We start from the raw sequence: 18444 nt of genomic DNA, 5'->3' as shown, positions 1-18444 counted from the left end.
TTTCTGTCTGTAGTCTTATCAGTATTCACTGATCACATTTGAACCCATCGTCTGATAACAATTGTACACTGTATAGCTTTTTTAACAGATATCTGAATGCAGCACAGACTTTTTTCCACCAGATATTAGCCTTCAACTTCATTCTTGTGCCTCAAGTTGCTAAACAATGACCAGCGTGCCGAAGAAGAAGCCTTGGCTCCGCTATCCAGATATCCACTGGCTACACCAGAAGCCCTGAAGAATTGGCTGTTGCCCCTAGAAGCTAAATCGCCATCTGGCAATAGATGATGAGATTAATATGAAGCGACTGCTAGCATTTGTTTGGCTTTGCTAAGCAGACCGGAAACAGCGTGTCTTTGTCCAAACAAAATCAACCCACCTGCAGCTCTAAAGCTCACATATTAATGTTAAATTTAGTTTGTTTAATCTCTAAGTGTAAAAATGAAAATCTGTGCAAGCAAAGGTAAACTAAACTAAGCTAAGATAAACTGATATTTGATATTCTTACATAACTCTCAGCGAGAAAGCAAAAGACAGATAGATTAATCAACAACAAGACCCAGACAAGTAGAAAAATGTAACCTTTACTTATTTACAGATTGTACAGAGGTACTGAGTGACAAGGTAGTATTTACAACACAACTAGTAGCTTAGAAACCCCTGAACTTATACACAAGTGAGATACACAGCAGGGAGACCCAGAGGACTACGCACCAAAGCACTCCTTCCACCCAGTACTGTATATGACATGTGTACACCTGGACCAAACTAGGAACTGTGCTGAGCCTGAGAACATTTTTCCACATGTTCCTCAACGGCGACTGGCGTTGTGCAGGAGCCAGACATCACAGGCCGGGAGTCGGGAGTGTTTAAGCATCCGGGGGCTCGAGTCGTCACTAACCGCGGAGGAGGGGAGCGTTGGTGCACGTAGCCCAGTAGGTCAACTCAGGGAGAACTCAGGTGTTGCAGCAAAATAGGTACCACCAGAAACACAAGCACGTCATGCAATTTTAAAAAATCAAAAAATCAAACAAAAGGTTGGTGTAAAAATCTCTGTGATGGTGGACATACAAAACTCATTCTACACGCTCTCGTAACCACAACAGTACAGACGCAACATGTGTGTGTTTGTGTGTGTGTGTGTGTGTTTTTAACTGTTTTTGTGTTATATGAGTAAGAGCCAGGTCAAATGTTATGTGTGGGACGAAGGCAAGAGAGTACAGAAAAGTATAAACACACACACACACACACACACACACACACACACACACACACACACACAAACACACACACACCACAAACAACCTCTCGATACACACATCATCCTCTGTCTTATATAAATGCCTGCACTGTGTAAAACACTCACACACACGCTCGCTCACACACACACACACACACACACACACACACACACACACACACACACACACACACACACACACACACACACACTCAGAGGTGAAACAGCACAGACTCGTAGTGGAAGAGAACTATGTGGGTGGGAGGGGGTTCGTATTTAACCACACAGGCTGGACTATCATTATTCATTGAGTGTGATTCAGATGAGAGACCCAGCTACGTGTTGCTAGTTAACTGGTTAGCCGACCAAACCTGGGGGGGAGGAGGAGGGGGGGGATTAGTTAACTAGTCTGTTATTAACCCAGCAGTGAGGACTGTACAGTGAGGTCCCAACCAACAACACACCAGAGGATTAAAAAAAAAAAAAAAAATCACACAAGAATCTAAAACATGCCAGTCTTTTTTTTTTCGTTTGAAAGAAGCAGAATAAAAAGCCACGTTGTTATTGAAATGAATTCAACACTTAAATACCATTCAAATCAAACAAATGAAATCAGTTTCTAACATTTAAAACAAAGATTTCTCTGTACAGAAGTATAATATTGCAACCTGATATTGTGCATATAACTCACACACCAAACCAAAAGAGGGGCAGTGTTCACCGTTCAAAGGTGCCTTTTTTTGTTCAAACTGTCTTGCATTCTTTGCAGCCAATATATATAGATATATGTGTGTGTGTGTGTGAGTGTGTGTTTGTGTATGTGTGTGTGAGAGAGAATAAAGCATAGAAAGAAAGAGAATAGAGACAGACGCTCAGCTAATGGGATATCAAGTCCTTTTTCCATCAAAATCCTTGTGCTCAAAAATCAATGCCCTTACTCAGTAGATTATGGATTTCTAGAACACTCATACACACGTTGCCAGCTCGTCGAGTGTGTCTGTGTGTGTGCGTGCGTTGCCACTTTGCAAAAACTCTCTGCTTTGCTTTGGCCCACGTGACTCCCTCTGTTGAAACACAGCGCCATGTTCTCGCCAACAACGAGAGAGGGCCACACAATCACCAGCTCGTCCAGGAGTATTAATTTGATGAGTAAATCTGCAAAAGCGATGCACTCAGCCTCTAAAATTCATCACAGAAACAGTAAAACGGGCCTTGAGTTCTTTTGTTCCATATAGAAAGTTATTAGTAAAAAAAAAACAATAACCGCACTATATCCTAAAAGAGCCGGTGTTGAATTTGATGAGTACGACTACTGATATTAAGTGATTTCCAAGAATATGCTGAGATTTAAACACCACGACTGAACTTTTATTCTGCTGATACGCAATCTACTCAAGAGAAGGGAAGCAGGGAAGGAGCAAAAAAGGCGATAAAGAGAGTAAACAAAAGCTGATGGAGGGAAGGAGGAGGAGGGAAAGCCTAGAAGGAGGGATGAGCTCGGTAAAAAGAAGAGAAAGATTAAGAGTTGGTGTTTGTATACTGTATGATGCTGTACCCATTTATCTAACACTGTAAAACTTCTGACCTCACTATGGAAACTAAACAGAACTGTTGCCCTAAAACCCAAATGTCAAAGAGAAATAAGAGAAAAAGGAAAACATCTATCCAGCGAATGATTGAGAATATTCATATTTTTCAGTATAAAAGTGTTTTTGGTCAAACGTCTGTGTTAGGTGGCAGGGTATAAAATCTACAAAGTGCACAAAGAGAAGCTATCACATAGCTTCGACACACACACCCACCCTAAAACTACTATCCTAGACTACTGCGTATGTGTGTGTGTGTGTATGTGCATATATACGTGTGTGTGCGCATGTGTGTGTGCATATATGACCCTGTATAGGAGTTTAACTGTAACACAGGGCAGTAGGAAGCATGCAGTATGACCTGAAGGCTAGCTAAGAGAGGAAGCAAGGATGCTATACTGTTATGTCTCTAGATCTAGAAACACTAGAACACACACCGGCGTCCTGATAGGCTTTTACTGGCGGCCATGTTTGGTCCACTTTTTGGAATGTTCAATTATCTGACATCAACAAGAGCAAACAGTCGGTAGTTTTTACTTCCAGACACAGTGTGTGTGTGTGTGTTCGAGTGTTTGTACATCTGCGGGTAGGAGCTGATACCCTTTTCAGACTTGTGTCCGGACCAGCTGCCCGCTGTCCCAGCGCTCTAGTCGATTACAAATATAGTAATTTTTCCATTCAAGTCAAGGATTACTCTAGTGTAGTTTACTACTCTTTAAGCCATGCTGGCAGTGCAGTTTGGAGGCTCAGACAACATACGGGTTGACTGGAGAAATCATAGTGCAACAGGAGAGTCCTGGAGAGGAGAGGGGCGGGTAGGTGAAATATGTGTGTGTGTGTTAGTGTGTGTGTGTGTAATCTCAGAGAGAAAGGGGGGTTTTCCGTGTCCCCTTCGTCTCCAAGAGGCTGGTGAGAGGGCGGGACAAGTCGGCTCGTCTTCCAAACACACATCCTCCGTCCGCTCCCACTGTCGGTGTTAGACTCCGTGTACAGTGTCCCTCGTATTCCACCGGGGATTCGATCTGTCTTGTCAGACGTTATTGTCAGTTTGTGCCTCGTTGCCCACAGCTTGAGGCTAGTACACACACCGACACTCACACACACTCTTCATCTCATATTGTGCCCCCAGGTGTCCCTGTGGCCCCAACCCTGCCCTATAGAGGGTGTGATAAAGAAACAATGATTTATTTACTCAGCATCACCATTAACCTTTTAGTCCAGAGCAGAACTCCCCGTCTTTCACCTGTGTGTGTGTCTGTGTGTGTGTTTTCCGTGAATGTGCTTAGAATCAGAGTTGCCTGGTCCGCTCACACACACCTCTTTCTTGCATGCGTGTGTGTTAGTGTGTTTCGGTGAGAGTAAGTGTGTCGCGTGTGTGACCCTCAGACGTCAGACTCGATGCTGGGCATGCGGCGGTAGAGCCGGGGCCGGTTGCCGCCGGCACTCGAGGCTCGCGGCGCTGTCACATAGCTCATTGGCTGAGAGGCAGCGGGTGGAACCATGTAGGCCACCACGGGCGGCTCCTGTTGAGGGTAGAACACCTGTTGGTCGACATGGCCGCCATGCTGGTTGTTGTGATGGCTGCCATGGTTACCGAGGGTAAGCGACAGTGGCATCCGCTGCTTATAGATCTCGTGGGCGGAATTTCTCTGCGGCATGCGTGTGACAGCCTGGGGGGCCGGGTCTCGTTGTGTCGTGCCGGGGGCAGAATGGAGGAAGGGGTTGTGAGAGGGCCGATCGGGGAAGAGGCTTTTTGAGCGCCGTGGAAGGGGCATAGGGGCGTCCAGACTGTGGTGGTGGGAGGGCGACGGAGAGGGCGGGCTGCGGCTGCTGAAAGGACGATCAGAGCGCATCGTGAGCACGTTAGCGTAAGCGCCCTCGTCCAGGGTCAGCTCCCGCCCCACATCTCTGTCGGGCAGGCTCAGGCCCCGCATGTGGGTGTGCTGCGGCACCTGCCGCTCGGGAATGCCGTCCGGAAGCACGTTCTCGTAGGAGTGCTGACGACTCAGCTGAAGATGCTGGGCCGACGAGGAGGTGGGGAGCGGCGATGGCGAGGAAGGGGTGGGCTCAAAGTGGCTGACCAGCCCGTCCCCTTCACCCACCAGGCCAAGCTCGCTCTGGGGCAGGTAGTGTGTAAACATGTCCCCACTGTGAGGGTGAGTGTGTGTGTGGGAGTAGTGTGAGTGTAGATGGTCTTCGCTGATGTCGTACAGGTTTCCGAGGTGGGCGCACGCGTCGCAGCGAGCCTGTGGCGAGCGGACAGTGTACAGGCCGGAGTAACCGGTCAGCTTGGTCAGGCAGGAGCGGCAGTGGCCGGGCCGGACGCCTTGTGTCCCCTGTGCTGCAGCCGGAGCGTCGAATGAGCCGCCAGCTTTGTCCTTCCCACTGAAGGAGAGAGAACAAAACTTATTACGTGAAACAAGAGCAAATTCAAAATGTAATAATTCAATTATCTGAGCTAAAATCTGTTATCAGTCTGAAATCTAAAATCTGCTGTCATTTCGGTGCCTGCACTTACAGGGACAGATGATCTCCTGTGAGGATCACCAATCATTTAATTACTAATTGTCATCTGTTAATTTAATTGCCAACCATTTTGATAACTGATTAATCAGTTTAAGGAAAAAATTCAAAATTCTGTGATTTCAGCTTCTCAGATGTAAATATTTTCTAGTTTCTCTACTCCTCTCTGACAGTTAAATTTACGATCTTTAGGCTGTGGGTAAAAAAGACATTTAAGGACATCACCTTGGTTTCTGGGTAACAATGATCAACACTTATAATTCTCTAACATTTAATGGACCAAACAACTAATTGATTAACTGAGGAAATGATCAACATGATGGTTTCTAGGAGCTGTGAAATGGGACATAGCAAAATGGTGCGTGTGTGTGTCATTCTACAAAGTTATGATATTATATATTAATTAAGTTATGAGTTTGCCTCTTATAGGCCACACCCACTTTTGCCAGTTGTCGTGAACAGTCAATCAGCTGTCTTTTGGCTCATGGCCAACTGTTCCACAAATTCTTCTGCAGGTTTGTAAGTTATCAGGCTTTTTGTGATAGGCCACTCCCATTTCCACGCCCCCTTTTAGCCAGTCTGCATCAACACAAACACACACCTTCACTCATACACGCACACTTAACCTCCATGCCATGTTACAGTGCCCTAGGGCAGTGGTTGCAAAACTTTTTTGTGTCAAGAACCCCAATAATTGATGTACATTTGACCATGAACCCCCAATTTTGGAAGGTTTTTGTCTTAAATCCCCACTGAGTATTAGGTGTGAAGAAAATAAAAGTCATGGTCAATCAATGATCTTACTAGGATCACTATACATTACAATCAGTCAAAATGGCCAAACCTATTTCTGTCCTTGTTCCAATTCCCCAAAAATGTGATAAAAGTTAAAATATTTCATTCCTCCTTTTGCTGGGAACTTTTGCTTTACCCTACACTCAATGACCCCAGTTTGAAAGCACTAGGGTGAAAACTGCGGCTGCAAAAGGTTGGGGAAATTTCTGCGGACTGATCGTCCAGCTGACGTGATCTACAGAGTTGCTGGTTGCAGCTAATAAAAACAATGAAAGCCTGTGATACGGGGATTTTGTGCTGAACATGATACCTGCTGTGTGTGTAGGTGCTGTATTTCTTGTCCTTCAGGGAGTGCAGGTCGGCCTCGGCGCTGTGACTGTGGTGCAGCAGGCTGGCGCTCAGCTGCAGGATGGGTGCGTCCCCCTGGTGGGAGTGTGAGTATGTGCTGTCAGGTGGAAACAGGTCAGGGGGGTAACTGTGGTCATCACCTCCCCCCTGGCTGTCTCGCTGGTAGGGGGGAGCAGACTGCAGACTGGCCTGGTCAGAGTCAATCGAGTAGATCTTGGATCCTCCGCCTCCTCCGCCTCCTCCCCCACCCCTCTTCCTCAGCTGATTGATCGGCTTGAACCCTCCCCTCGCCCCCATGGAGTCGGAATCTTTGTGCGATGGCGGTCGGCTGGAGCACTCAGAGATGTCAGAGTGCGGCGGCTCTTCGGGCAGGTATCGCTGGCTCTTCATTGGTGGAGGTCCAGGTCCAGATGCAGGGGTGGGGCTCGGACCAGGGCCTGGAGACACGACAGTAGGCTGAGTCTTCAGTGTCTCCACGCTTTTCTTCCACAGGGCTCGGGGTTTAGATGCAGTGCAGGCCGGCCCAGTGAGGCGGGTTTTGCCGTTGTCATTGGTGATTGACAGCTGGGGCTTGTTGGGGCTCGTCTGAAGGGTGGGAGCTTTTTGTTGCACAGGGAAGGGTGCGGCGTTGTTGAGGAGGTTTTTGTGTCGCCCGGACAATGACAGGAAACCCTGCGGACCAGCGGCGTTGCTATAGAGACCAGGACCCTTCGGGGGCAGACTATGGAGTGAGTTACCTAGGAGACAAGGAGAGATGCACCTCAGACAGCAGATACAATAGATGGATGTTTGGATGGATGCTCAGCCAGTTAGCTTTTACATTATCTACCACCCTGGCACACTGTGTATGCCATCAAATGTGTTTCTAATCATGAGGCGAGCTGAAACACGACAGTCAATCCCATTACAGTCTGAGTCCACAACAAGGTGAAGGGAGTCACCTTTAGATCTGCATACGTGGACAGTATAGAAAAGACAGAGTGACCTCTGTACGTGTGAGACATCCTCTCACAGAAAGGTGCCATGTTTACCTGCTCTGTGGGGGGAGAATATATAAACACACACCATATATACTGTGTATAACAGAGTTAATGTACCTTTTGTCATCACGTCTAGGATGCTGGGCTGCAAGAGGACAGTGTTGCGTTTAGGAGAAGACAAAGCCATGGACTTGGCAGACTTGAGCAGATGCAGCATGTTGGCTTGAGGACTGAAGTCGAGCTCAGGATTCTTTTTCTTCATATCAATATGAACACCATGGATACAGCTCCATATACCCTAAGGAAAGGAAAGAAAAGACAAGACAAGAAAAGGAGAGACATAAGAAATAATCAAAGTTTAGGAAAGAAAAAAGAACAGAAAAGGAAAGTAAAGAAAAGACAAGCATAGAAAAGGGGGAGAGAAAAAGAGACAACAGGAGTTAAGTAAAGCAAAGAAAAATCAAGAAAGAAAAGGGGGGAGAGACATAGGAAACAGAACAGAACAGAACAGAAAAGGAAAGTAAAGTAAAAACAAGACAAGGATAGGATAGGATAGGAGAGAAGTGGAGAGAAAAGGGAGGAGAGACATAAGAGAGATAATAGAAGTTAATTCCCAACTCAGTGACTTCAAAAAAAGAAAGTTCAAACATGCACAACACTAATTTCCTTGCACAGTAAATTAAGAGAGACCTCTGCATCCTTTTCTCCGGTGCGTTTGCTGCAAACCTTAACCTCATTTTGTTTTGTAATGTGGCTAGAAGAGATAATCTCCACTTTTTTAGATGAACCGCTTTCAGAGGCGCCTGGAAAATTAAATTTAGGTGATGATGTCAGTAGAGGGGGGTCTTTGAGTGCAAGGAGATGTTCTTCCTGGAGCCACTTAACCTCCAGTATCGCTGCTCTAACGACATGCGCACAGCGAGAGAAAGACACACACACACAGACACACATCGCACTCTTTTTGTAAAACACTTAATGTGTGAAATGCTGCTCGTCTGGAATAAAAGCCCTGCCTAACACAGAGACATGACATATGAATAATGAAAGAATGGTCTGTCTGGGTGTGCCCATTTCTGTTTGCCTGTGTGTCTATTTAGGATTGTGTGTGTGTGTGCATCTGTCTGTCCGTCTGCCCTGTTTTGTGTGTGTGTTTGTGTGTGTGTGTGTGTGTGGTCCAGTCTGTCCCTCACCTTACTGCACCTGCATATGTGTTACCATTTTTAACTTTGCCAGACCAGACTTGTGTATGTGTGTGTGGGTGATGAGAGATAGAGAGAGCTTTGTGTGAATCTATAAGAGTGTGTGTCCACATCATCCTCTTAGCTGTTTGATTCCTCTATCCTGCCGCCGTCTGTACTGTACGCACAGCAGTAAATTCATTTCTCCCTCAGCCGGGGTCTGTAATCACACTATCCACCTCTTTCCTCTTTTATCACACACGTACAATCCCCGACTCCTTCTGTATCTTGAAGGCATAATTCGGTTTATTTGAAGTGGGGTTGGATGAGGTGCTTATCGATGGTCAGTGTATTACCCAGTTTGGAGAAGCAGCAGGAGTATAGGTGTAGGAAGCTAAGCAAAATGTTGTGGGTAGGATCAGTTCAAGTGTATGCTATATTTAGAATATTCCACCGCTTTACCGTACCAGCAGACAACCTTTTCAGACGAGAAACTGCCGTTATACGAGCCAAACATCGCTCTCACCAAACTCCATGAGCGAAATCAGTGATTTTACCACCTAGAACACAGGAGTTGCTGGCTTCAGTCGGTTAGTTTGTTTGTGCGACTTTGATGTTTTAAAAGATTAGTTTGGACTCACCAAAGTCACACAATAACACAAACACACTAACATATTGAGGCAGCAGTAGATCAGCCACATCCGTGTTCTGTGAGGTAAAATGACTGATTTTTCCAGTGGAGAGGTTGAGTGAGCGAGAGTGATGTTTGTCTTATATAAAGGTGGTTTCCTGTCAGAAAAGGCTCTCTGGTGGAAAGGTAAAGTGGTGAAAATATTCTAAATATAGCATACAGATTTTTTATTTTTTTTTGCTGCAGACCCTGTCCACATTGCTGAGACCATATTCAGACAGAATCAGCTGGTGTGAAGAGCTACGGAGTTACGTGGCAGTGTGGGGGTGCACAGGAGAGTTTATTTGAGCTTACAACATAACTGCTGTGAAACAATCAGGAAATAACGTTTTATTTCTGTGATTCACCAGCTTTCTCGCTATCAGCAGTCCCTCTCCTCATTCAGTCTCTACCTCGCATGACCACTCTGACTCTCTCTCTTTTCCTCTCAAACAAATGGACACAAAACAAAGAGAGCTACTTGGTTCTTCTTGGCTGTTTTGCAGCAAAAAATGCAAGCAAGACCCAGACATCGAAAAATGAATCCTGCTTGGACAGCGCTCTGCGCAGCATCCCCTGCGGCCCCCACTGCCACAGCCTAACTGGTTTGAGCCTTTCAAATGAATGAGATTACTAGCATTTTCACCACAACACCTGATTCTGTCCTTGTCCTTGGGGACTTAGCTTCCCTACTGATACTCCTCTCTGCTTCTTCAAACTGAGGGCCTTTTGACTGCCATCTACTGTAGATAATACACTGATTATCTACCTTATAAAACTGCACTTTAAATAATATGAACTATCCCTTTAACAGTAACTATTGTGTGTGTTTCAGACATTACATCACAAATACACACATGCAAACGTCCACAGATGTGCATTCTCTCTAAACTGTAGCAATCATGAGAGACACACTTCACACAACTAAAAGTCCCCCTTCTTGTGCCTTCCTGTTTGCATTTTCTCCTCATCTGAAGAGCCATGAAGATTAGACAAATCAGACAGATAAAGGATTAAAAATCGACTGCTTTGTTTGAGATGCAATTTCTTGCACACAACAAGACAGGAACAGAGTAATGGTTTTTCTAATTTAGTGTGCGATGTTTGAACTGATGCTGTTAAACACCACAAAGGCTCGACGGCTGCCTTCAAAGTTGCAATAATGTGCAGAGTTTTTTTTTTCCCTCCTTTTCTTCCGGCTTCAGTGTGTAACTGCATTGAGACAATTTGCAAATACACTTAAGTTTTGTTTCTCTTGCTGATTCTCTGTGTGTTTAGCCCACCCTCGCTCTTCTCCTGTAGAGCAGTCTGCAAGCTGGTTTTACTGTTTAAACGTCAATAACATTACAAGAAATTCCCATCTCGAGTCTTAATATTGATATTGCAACAACCAGTGCTTTCTTACTTTCTGAATCAATACTGTACATCATTTGTTGCACTCTGGAGGACGGTGTTTGATCGGTAAGTGTTCAGCTCTGCAAATTCTAACAGCAACATCTGAAAGTACCAGCTCGGAAACAGAGAGGGTAAAAACTGCTACCCAGGAGCCAAAATTGGACCATGTTCCTGCTGTCAAAATGCAGGTAAAGGCCCTGGGAAAGATTTATTGGGAACATTTCCTCTTCCTCACCCTGCTGATAGTGAAGAGCAGGCCGGGCCTCCCGGAGCAGACCCCGGTGAAGCAGTATCTCAGCCGCCAGTAGAAAAGGTGCTCAGAGATGAAGGTGAGGATTGAGAGGCCCATGGCCGTAGCCAGCATGTAGAAGACACCCGCCATGTTGTCCACGTCCAGCTGGCTGGACATGACCTCATTCTTCTCGTTGTGGCAGATTCCAGTCAGCCACTGCGCCTCCAGCTCCTCCATCTCACCTGTTGGAGAGGTGGAAAAAAAAGGTGAAGTGAAGGTTTAAGATGGCAGCAGGTGGGGATGAGGAGGAGGGAGAGAGAAAAAGAGAGGAAGGGTAGAGGAATAAGAAAGGTGTGGCAGAAAAAAGGGCATATCATTACACGGGAAGATGGAGAGGAGGAGGGAGGAGGGGGAGAGAGGTGAAGTGGTAAATAGATCGTAATGGAAAGGAGACAGGAGGTGGAGTGAAAAAAGGGTTGTAGGAGGAGGGAGGGAAAGAATTGATAGTGATGGAGTGATAAGAAAAGATGGGAGGAATTATTATTGGAGTGTGCTTTTTGTGTGTCGCACGCGCATGCGGGTGTTTGCCCTGAATAAAAAGGCCGGGTGTGAAACGAAGCGCTTTAGTGGTTTCAGCAGTTTGATTTCTGTCTGGCTCATTCTCTTTCTTCCATTCGCACCATCTCACAGCTTATTATACAGAACAATCTGGAGGAGTAAACATACCAGGACATGGTGGACACACACACACACACACACACACACACACACACACACACACACACACACACACACACACACACACAAACCCACACAGAGTAATGATGATGAAATGGTGTGTTAAGACTAGCCCCTGATAGCTTTCTGACAGAGGGAGGGAGGAGAGGAGGAGCGTTGGGGGAGGGGGATGAAGGAGGGAAAGCTGAGCAATGGCACAACTGGAATATTACCAAAGGCCTGCAACAACTTAAAAATTTAAACTTCAAGGCAGTGTGACTGAGATGGCGCAGAGTGTGGATGACTGCGAGCGTCTCACCGTCTCCTATGATGCCTAGTATGGCCAGATCCACCAGGCGTTTCCAGTAGGATCCTTTCTGCAGGGCGATACCGTAACCCGTGGTGGCGAAGATGTAACCGCTGCCGATGGTGACCAGCTTACAGCCGTCGTCCCTGCCCGCCATGTAGTTCAGCACCGCAGCGTCGTAAATGAAAGCATCCAGCTTCCTGTAAGAGCAGTGCACATACTAGATTTACTATCTAGACCAGGAGTTTCCAGGGGTTGTATGATAAATCTGAGAGGTTGTGACATGAGTAATAGGAAAGGATCTAAGGAAAGGAAAGGAATGACATATTTCTGCCACAAAAATTTAGGTATTTAGGTTTATTTCTTCTTACTTTTCTGAGATACTGAATATTTTTACCTATTCAGACATCTAAAAACTGCTCAGTTAAAACAATCCAGGCATACTTTGAGACTGTCTCTCAACATTATGGGAAATACGCAAGATGAAAATACTCTGTTTGTCTGTTAAATTTGAAGCTAAAGCCAAGCATCAGAATCAGAGATACTTTATTGATCCCTGGAGGAAGATTGGGTCATGTTACACACACAATTTCCGCCCACCAGGAAAAGTTAGCTTAGCATAAAAAAAAACATAATGTCTCATTTTAACTCTTTGGTTTTTATTTATTTATTTTTAAAATATTTTCGGGGCATTTTCTTGGCTTTATTTATAGGACAGCTGAACACAGGAAAAGGGGGAGTGAGAGAGTGAAGGCACCACACACAGCAAAGGGCCGGGGGCGGGAATCAAACCCACGGCCGCTGCAGAGGACTCACAGCCTCACAACATGGAGCACATACCCTACCAACTGAACAACGTTGGCGGTAGCTCTTTGGTTTGTAAACAGATGAAACAAATGGGATATAACATGTGATTAGTCGTGGGCTTAAAGGGAAAATTCAACACATTTCATGTGGATATCCAGTCAGGGTTGATGGTAAATCAACTGAAGCATTAAGGTCTCCTGCGCTTGGAGCCATGCTGCCTGTGCCTACATGTACCAGGATGCATTGCATGTGAGCTTCTTACGCCCATGCCCACGTTGCCGTCTATCACCGTCCTTGCCATAGACATATAACATGCAGACGCTACATTGACCGCTTCGGCCCATTGCTGCAATACATCAGCGTCACTGCCATTTTAATTATCCTGACTGGCCTGTGATCAAATACATATAAATGTGGGAGCTGCTGTTCTTCTGTATTAAGAAGCCCTAAAATGTTTACATTTCACAACCAAATTTCAATAACTTGTTATATTCAAGGGTTTATAAACTACAGAGTAGGATTTTTTTTAAATAACTTACTTATCATAAATCATGAACACTTGATTATATATACGACTGATTGAAATCAGTGGAGAAATATAAATGTTACTGTGCTTTTTATCCAGAAAAAAATGCAGCTCCGCTGTTTACTTTTGTGTGGTTACAAGCCATTCTTGACCAAACCAAAATGGTGGCAATCTTGACATACTGTATGATCTAAAGCCCACTGTGGGGTCTACGTTTATATATGTCTATGACCCTTGTCTATAGCTATTACTTTGTTTGCTAAAACATAGTGGTAGATGACAAAAATATTCATCTGGCATTCCCCCTGGCTACCCAGAAGTAGAGACAAGAAATCCAAGCTGAAACAGCATGTAGTTTCTCCTGGATCGTCAATGGATGCAGGAAGACAAGCAGATTTTGTAGCAGGACAAGTCGGCATTCTAGGTTAATATAGTAAATAATATATAGCACACACTGATGGATTTATTCACTCAATCAACAGTGATTGGACATCCACATGAAAAATGGTGAATTCTCCCTTTAAAAGCTGCCAGTAGCTGGATTTTGTTACATATTTTGGACAAAGCAAGGCCAGCTGTTTCCCCCTCTTTAGAGTCTTTATGCTACACTAAGCTAACTGTAGCTTCTTCCTTTAAAGCAATAGTACCCAACCAGCGGGTTGCAACACCCCAAGGGGTCTTAATAATACTCTCAAATTAATGGCTGTTGTTTCCACACTTTTCTATTTTTTTCCCCTTTTTTCTTGATGAAATAAAATGAAATAATCTGAGAAGAAAACTCACTCTGAGCCTTGAGCAATTTATATTTTAAACAAGAGGTCACAGACTCGCACTTAATGAAAACATGTTTCTGCTTTATGTTGCTTTGTCTTTTGTAAATGTAAATCCACTTCAATGGAAAAAGCATATTTATCTCTTGCAATATTAACAACTATTACAATGTATCTGAGTTTGTTTTATAATAATGAAAGAACACTTTGTGAAATTTAATCCATGAGGCTTCAAATATTAAAGACCACAACACTGCTGAGTCTTCACCGCTGAGCTTCACGTACATTCAGTGCTGTGACAGTAACAATGTTCCTCAGATCCACGAACAAACCAGTCAGTTTACTCCTGACACTCTGTATTCTTGTAGCTGTAGTTCTCAGCCTGGACTGACGGAGAGTACTCTCCGGTGTGCGCGCTGCTGGTACAGAAAATATTCACGCACACGAGGACATCTTTGTTCGCACCGAGCTATAATCTTTTTCTTGCAGGTTTTGTCATTACTCTGACACGACAAGCTGAATTCAACATAAGGGCCCACAATTTGTATCTGACGTGACAATCCCCTTATGTGGGCCGGATACATCTGAGCTCAGCAGAAACACAGGCTTGATGTATGACTGTTAACCAAACACAATGTAATGAGGGGCCGATATCACCAGCCTATACAGCAGCAGAACCGTGCTTATAAGTTCATTATGAGGAGGGAAAAAAGGTTTTATATAACTCAGTGAATACATCCTGATGCTAATCAACCCCTCTGGGAGCGTCCATGGTAGATATGTATGCATTAATATAAAACACTGCATTAAAATGAATTAAACCAAAGGGCATATGTTAAATGCAGTCGTTGAGTATCTGTTGTTTGAAAACTTCACAGAGAATTTCAGACTGCGCGTTCATTTAAGTGCACACAGGCAGCGTTTGAAAACAATGTGCTGTAGGTTCATTTTAAATATTTATTTTGTGCCTGTTTCATGACTTGACTGAAATTGTGACTACAACCGCCACTTTCCTCTGCGTAAACAACCAAATTTGCAGAAGAACTGAATTAAACACCGATGATTCTGCTGAACACATTAATTATAGCGTTTTCATGTTGTATAAACAATGCCAAACATATGAGATATGAGAAACAAAACCTTTTCTATTTGATATGCAATATCAATGAAGTAATTGCAGAGAGGGAAAAAGCAAAAAGTAAAATAATATTTGGAGAAAATACCCTGAAAGATCAAAGCACACAAAACTAATGAACAAATAAAAGCACTGCAGCCATCCTTCCATTAGTGTGTGTTTAGGAGGGAGAATAAAGGTAGCAAACTCTAGAACAAATTACACTCTCCCTGTTTTGGCAGCTCCCTCTTTCCAGCAGCAACAAGACTCAATAATGAGCCCTTGCAGTCAGCGTCTGCATTTTACCGTCAGTGACAGAAACACTGAGCACAGTTACTGCAGCATTTTAGCCTGAGCTAGTGCCGGGCCCCATGGGGCCGGGTCTCTGTGTGATGCAACGTCTTTTTTTGTTTGTTTTCACATGTTCTTAAGTATATGCTCTGTCTGCGAACAGAATAACCCTCTCAGGTATAATAAATCTCAACTTGACGTGAGTTGTCTTGACAAGTTTACAGTACCCAGTCTTGAGGCTGACCAGTGCATCCTGGACACCACTCTGATGGTATTTGGTCATGTATTGATGCATATCCGGGTAGTTCTTCCTGATGTTGCGCTCGGTGCTGCCGTTAGGAACAGTCCCAAAGCGAAAAGGAGGAGAATAAGAGTACGGACTCTGGAACTGCAGGAAGAGAAAGAAGAGAAGCAAAAGAGAGACAGACTCTTAAAGAGGGAATTGATAAGAGGAGACAGAAGCACAAAAAATAAAAACAAAGAGGCTCAAACACAAACAGCATGAGTGAGAGACAGCAAGAAGGGACAAAAGAGGAGGAGAAAGGGAGTCCAAGAGAGTGTTGAAGTGAATGAGAGCCACACAGAGAGGAGGAGAGAGGAGCAAGAGTGACAAGAAGAGACAGAGGAGAGAGGAGGAGGGAGAGACAGTGGAGTGGACTCATCAGTCATCATCATTGTGTGTCCAGTCTAGCGTAAGACTGGCTGGGGTTCTGCTGACACTGCCAGCCTCTGCAAACTACACACACACACACACATATCCAAACACAAACACACACACGTCTTTGATCTATGCAGCCTGCGTGTGTGTGAGTCCGTGTGCGCCCCTGGGTCTGCTGTGCTGGCAGTGTTAGTGTGGTGACAGCTACGGCCAAAGGGTTTGGGCTGTTGAAGCCCAAGGGCACTCCCTGGAGAGTCCTGTCTGGCCGCAGGGCTGGCATCCATTACAAGCGCAACCCTGACTGTGAATGCGTTTAGTTTTCTTCTGTGTGTGTGTGCGAGTGTGTGTGTTTCTGTGTGTCCATATGTGTGTAATCCCACCTTCTTGTCAGACAGTCCAGTGACTTGGTCCACAAACTCTTCCTGGATCATGAAGGCAGCCAGGTTGGCAGTGTAGGAGGCCAGGAAGATGACGGCGAAGAAGGCCCACACCGATACGATGAACTTACTGGTGGTGCCCTTTGGGTTCTGCACGGGCACAGAGTTGTTGAACACCAGACCCCACAACAGCCATATGGCCTTACCGATCGTGAATGATGGACCGTGTGGGTCTGACAGAGAGAGGCAGAGAGGGGAGCAGAGGGGGAAATAGAAATAAGAAAGTAGAAAAAGGCCACGAGCCGAAGAACAAAGAAAGGCCAAGGCAGGTAAACCTCAAACTCATATCTTCAGCTGACTTTCAGGGTTCCCACAACTTTTCAAAAGTCAAATTCAAGCACTTTTAAAGAAATTTCAAGGTACTTCAAGGTCTTTTCCACTTACATATATATATACATATATTCACAGAATATATACTCATTCTGAATTTGATGCCTGCAACACATTTGGAGAAGTTGGAACAGGAGCATGTTTACCACTGTGATATACCACCTTTTCTTTTAACAACACTCAGTAAGCATTTGGGACCTGAGGACAGAAATTGTTGAAGTTGTGAAAGTGCAGTTCTTTCTTGCTTGATATATGACTTCAGGTGCTCCACAGTGCAGGGTCACTGTTGTCCTGTTCTGTGCTTAATAACGCACTATACATTTTTAATGGGAAACAGGTCTGGACTGCAGGCTGATCGGTCTAGAATATGAACCCTTATACTATGAAACCATGCTGTTGTAACACATGCAGAATTTGTTTGGCACTGCCTCACTGAAATGAGCAGGGATGTCCCTGAAAAAGATGTTGTCCGAATTCTCTATGTACCTTTCAGCTTTAATGGTGCCTTCACAGACATGCAAGTTGTAATGGGCACTAACACACCCCAAGAGAATCACAGCTGCACGCTTTTAAACTTTACGCTGCTAACCGTCTGGATGGTCATTTTGGACCTGTCAGACCACATCATGGCCCATCTTTGATGAGCTCGGGCCCCAGAGAAGGTGGCAGCTTTCCTGGATGTTATTGATATATGTCTTTCACATTGCATGGTCTTAACTTGCATTTGCAGATGCAGCGACAAACTGAGTTTACCGACAACAGTTTTCTTAAGTGTCCCAGAGCTCATGTGGTAATATCCTTTGTACAATGAAGTCTTTATCACAGTACTGCCTGAGGAATCAAAGGTCACAGGCATTTGGTGTTGGCCTTATCCCCTACGTGTTGAGATTCTCCAGATTCTCTGAATCTTTTAATGATATTATGGATTATAGAAGGTGAAATCTCTAAATCTCCTTGGAGTTTTGCGTTGGGAAACATTGTTCTCAAACTGTTGGACTATTTGCCCACACAGTTTTCAGAAAGGATTTGTACATCATAGCATTAAGTTTTTATTTACGTTTTACACTGCATCCCAACTCTTTTGGAACTGAGATTGTACAAAACATCTTCCAAAGGAAAAGTTAAAACCAAGAGTCCTACGACCCCGTTTGAGGGCATCATCCTTCCTTCAGTGGGCTGACATTGTAAATATAATGTGACAGTATTATTGGCTTCAGTTGTTCTTCTTGCCCACAGCTCACAAATTTTCCAACAGTAATTGTGCAAAACAGGCCTGTGCTTGGGTTACGAGCATAATCAATAGGTGAAGAACAAAACTTCTCATGGCCAACTTGATAGACCTTACTTCAGCAAGTCAAAGCTATAAATTTTTTAAGACTAATATCATCCAGGAAATAAAAAAAGAACACAATTCCCTTTTCCAGCTTGGAGCAGTGATGCAAGTTGAAGCAAACTCCAAATGGGAATCATTAATGTTTCATACATGGACGTGCTGATAGCCAAATGGTTGAGGTGCATACCACCACTTGACTTTAGATGG

At 44.5% G+C, this 18444-nt stretch overlaps 1 protein-coding gene across 1 annotated transcript in view; it reads right to left on the bottom strand.

Annotated features, from left to right (window-relative positions):
• Positions 1–568: 568 nt before the first annotated feature.
• grin2ab (glutamate receptor, ionotropic, N-methyl D-aspartate 2A, b) overlaps positions 569–18444 on the bottom strand; it is a 170196-nt gene continuing 152320 nt past the window's right edge. Inside the window, exons 14-20 of the mRNA XM_084714951.1 lie at positions 16518–16747; positions 15707–15867; positions 11984–12171; positions 10951–11189; positions 7590–7770; positions 6455–7229; positions 569–5211 (exon numbers count right to left, since the gene is read on the bottom strand). Of these exons, the coding sequence (XP_084571077.1) occupies positions 4209–5211; positions 6455–7229; positions 7590–7770; positions 10951–11189; positions 11984–12171; positions 15707–15867; positions 16518–16747 (2777 nt within the window). The 3' untranslated portion in view covers positions 569–4208. The remainder of the gene's footprint in view (positions 5212–6454; positions 7230–7589; positions 7771–10950; positions 11190–11983; positions 12172–15706; positions 15868–16517; positions 16748–18444) is intronic.

Source organism: Lutjanus erythropterus, chromosome 3 (assembly GCF_056507025.1).
Source record: "Lutjanus erythropterus isolate fLutEry1 chromosome 3, fLutEry1.hap2, whole genome shotgun sequence".
NCBI lineage: Eukaryota > Metazoa > Chordata > Actinopteri > Lutjaniformes > Lutjanidae > Lutjanus > Lutjanus erythropterus.
This window is presented reverse-complemented; position numbering and strand designations above follow the sequence as displayed.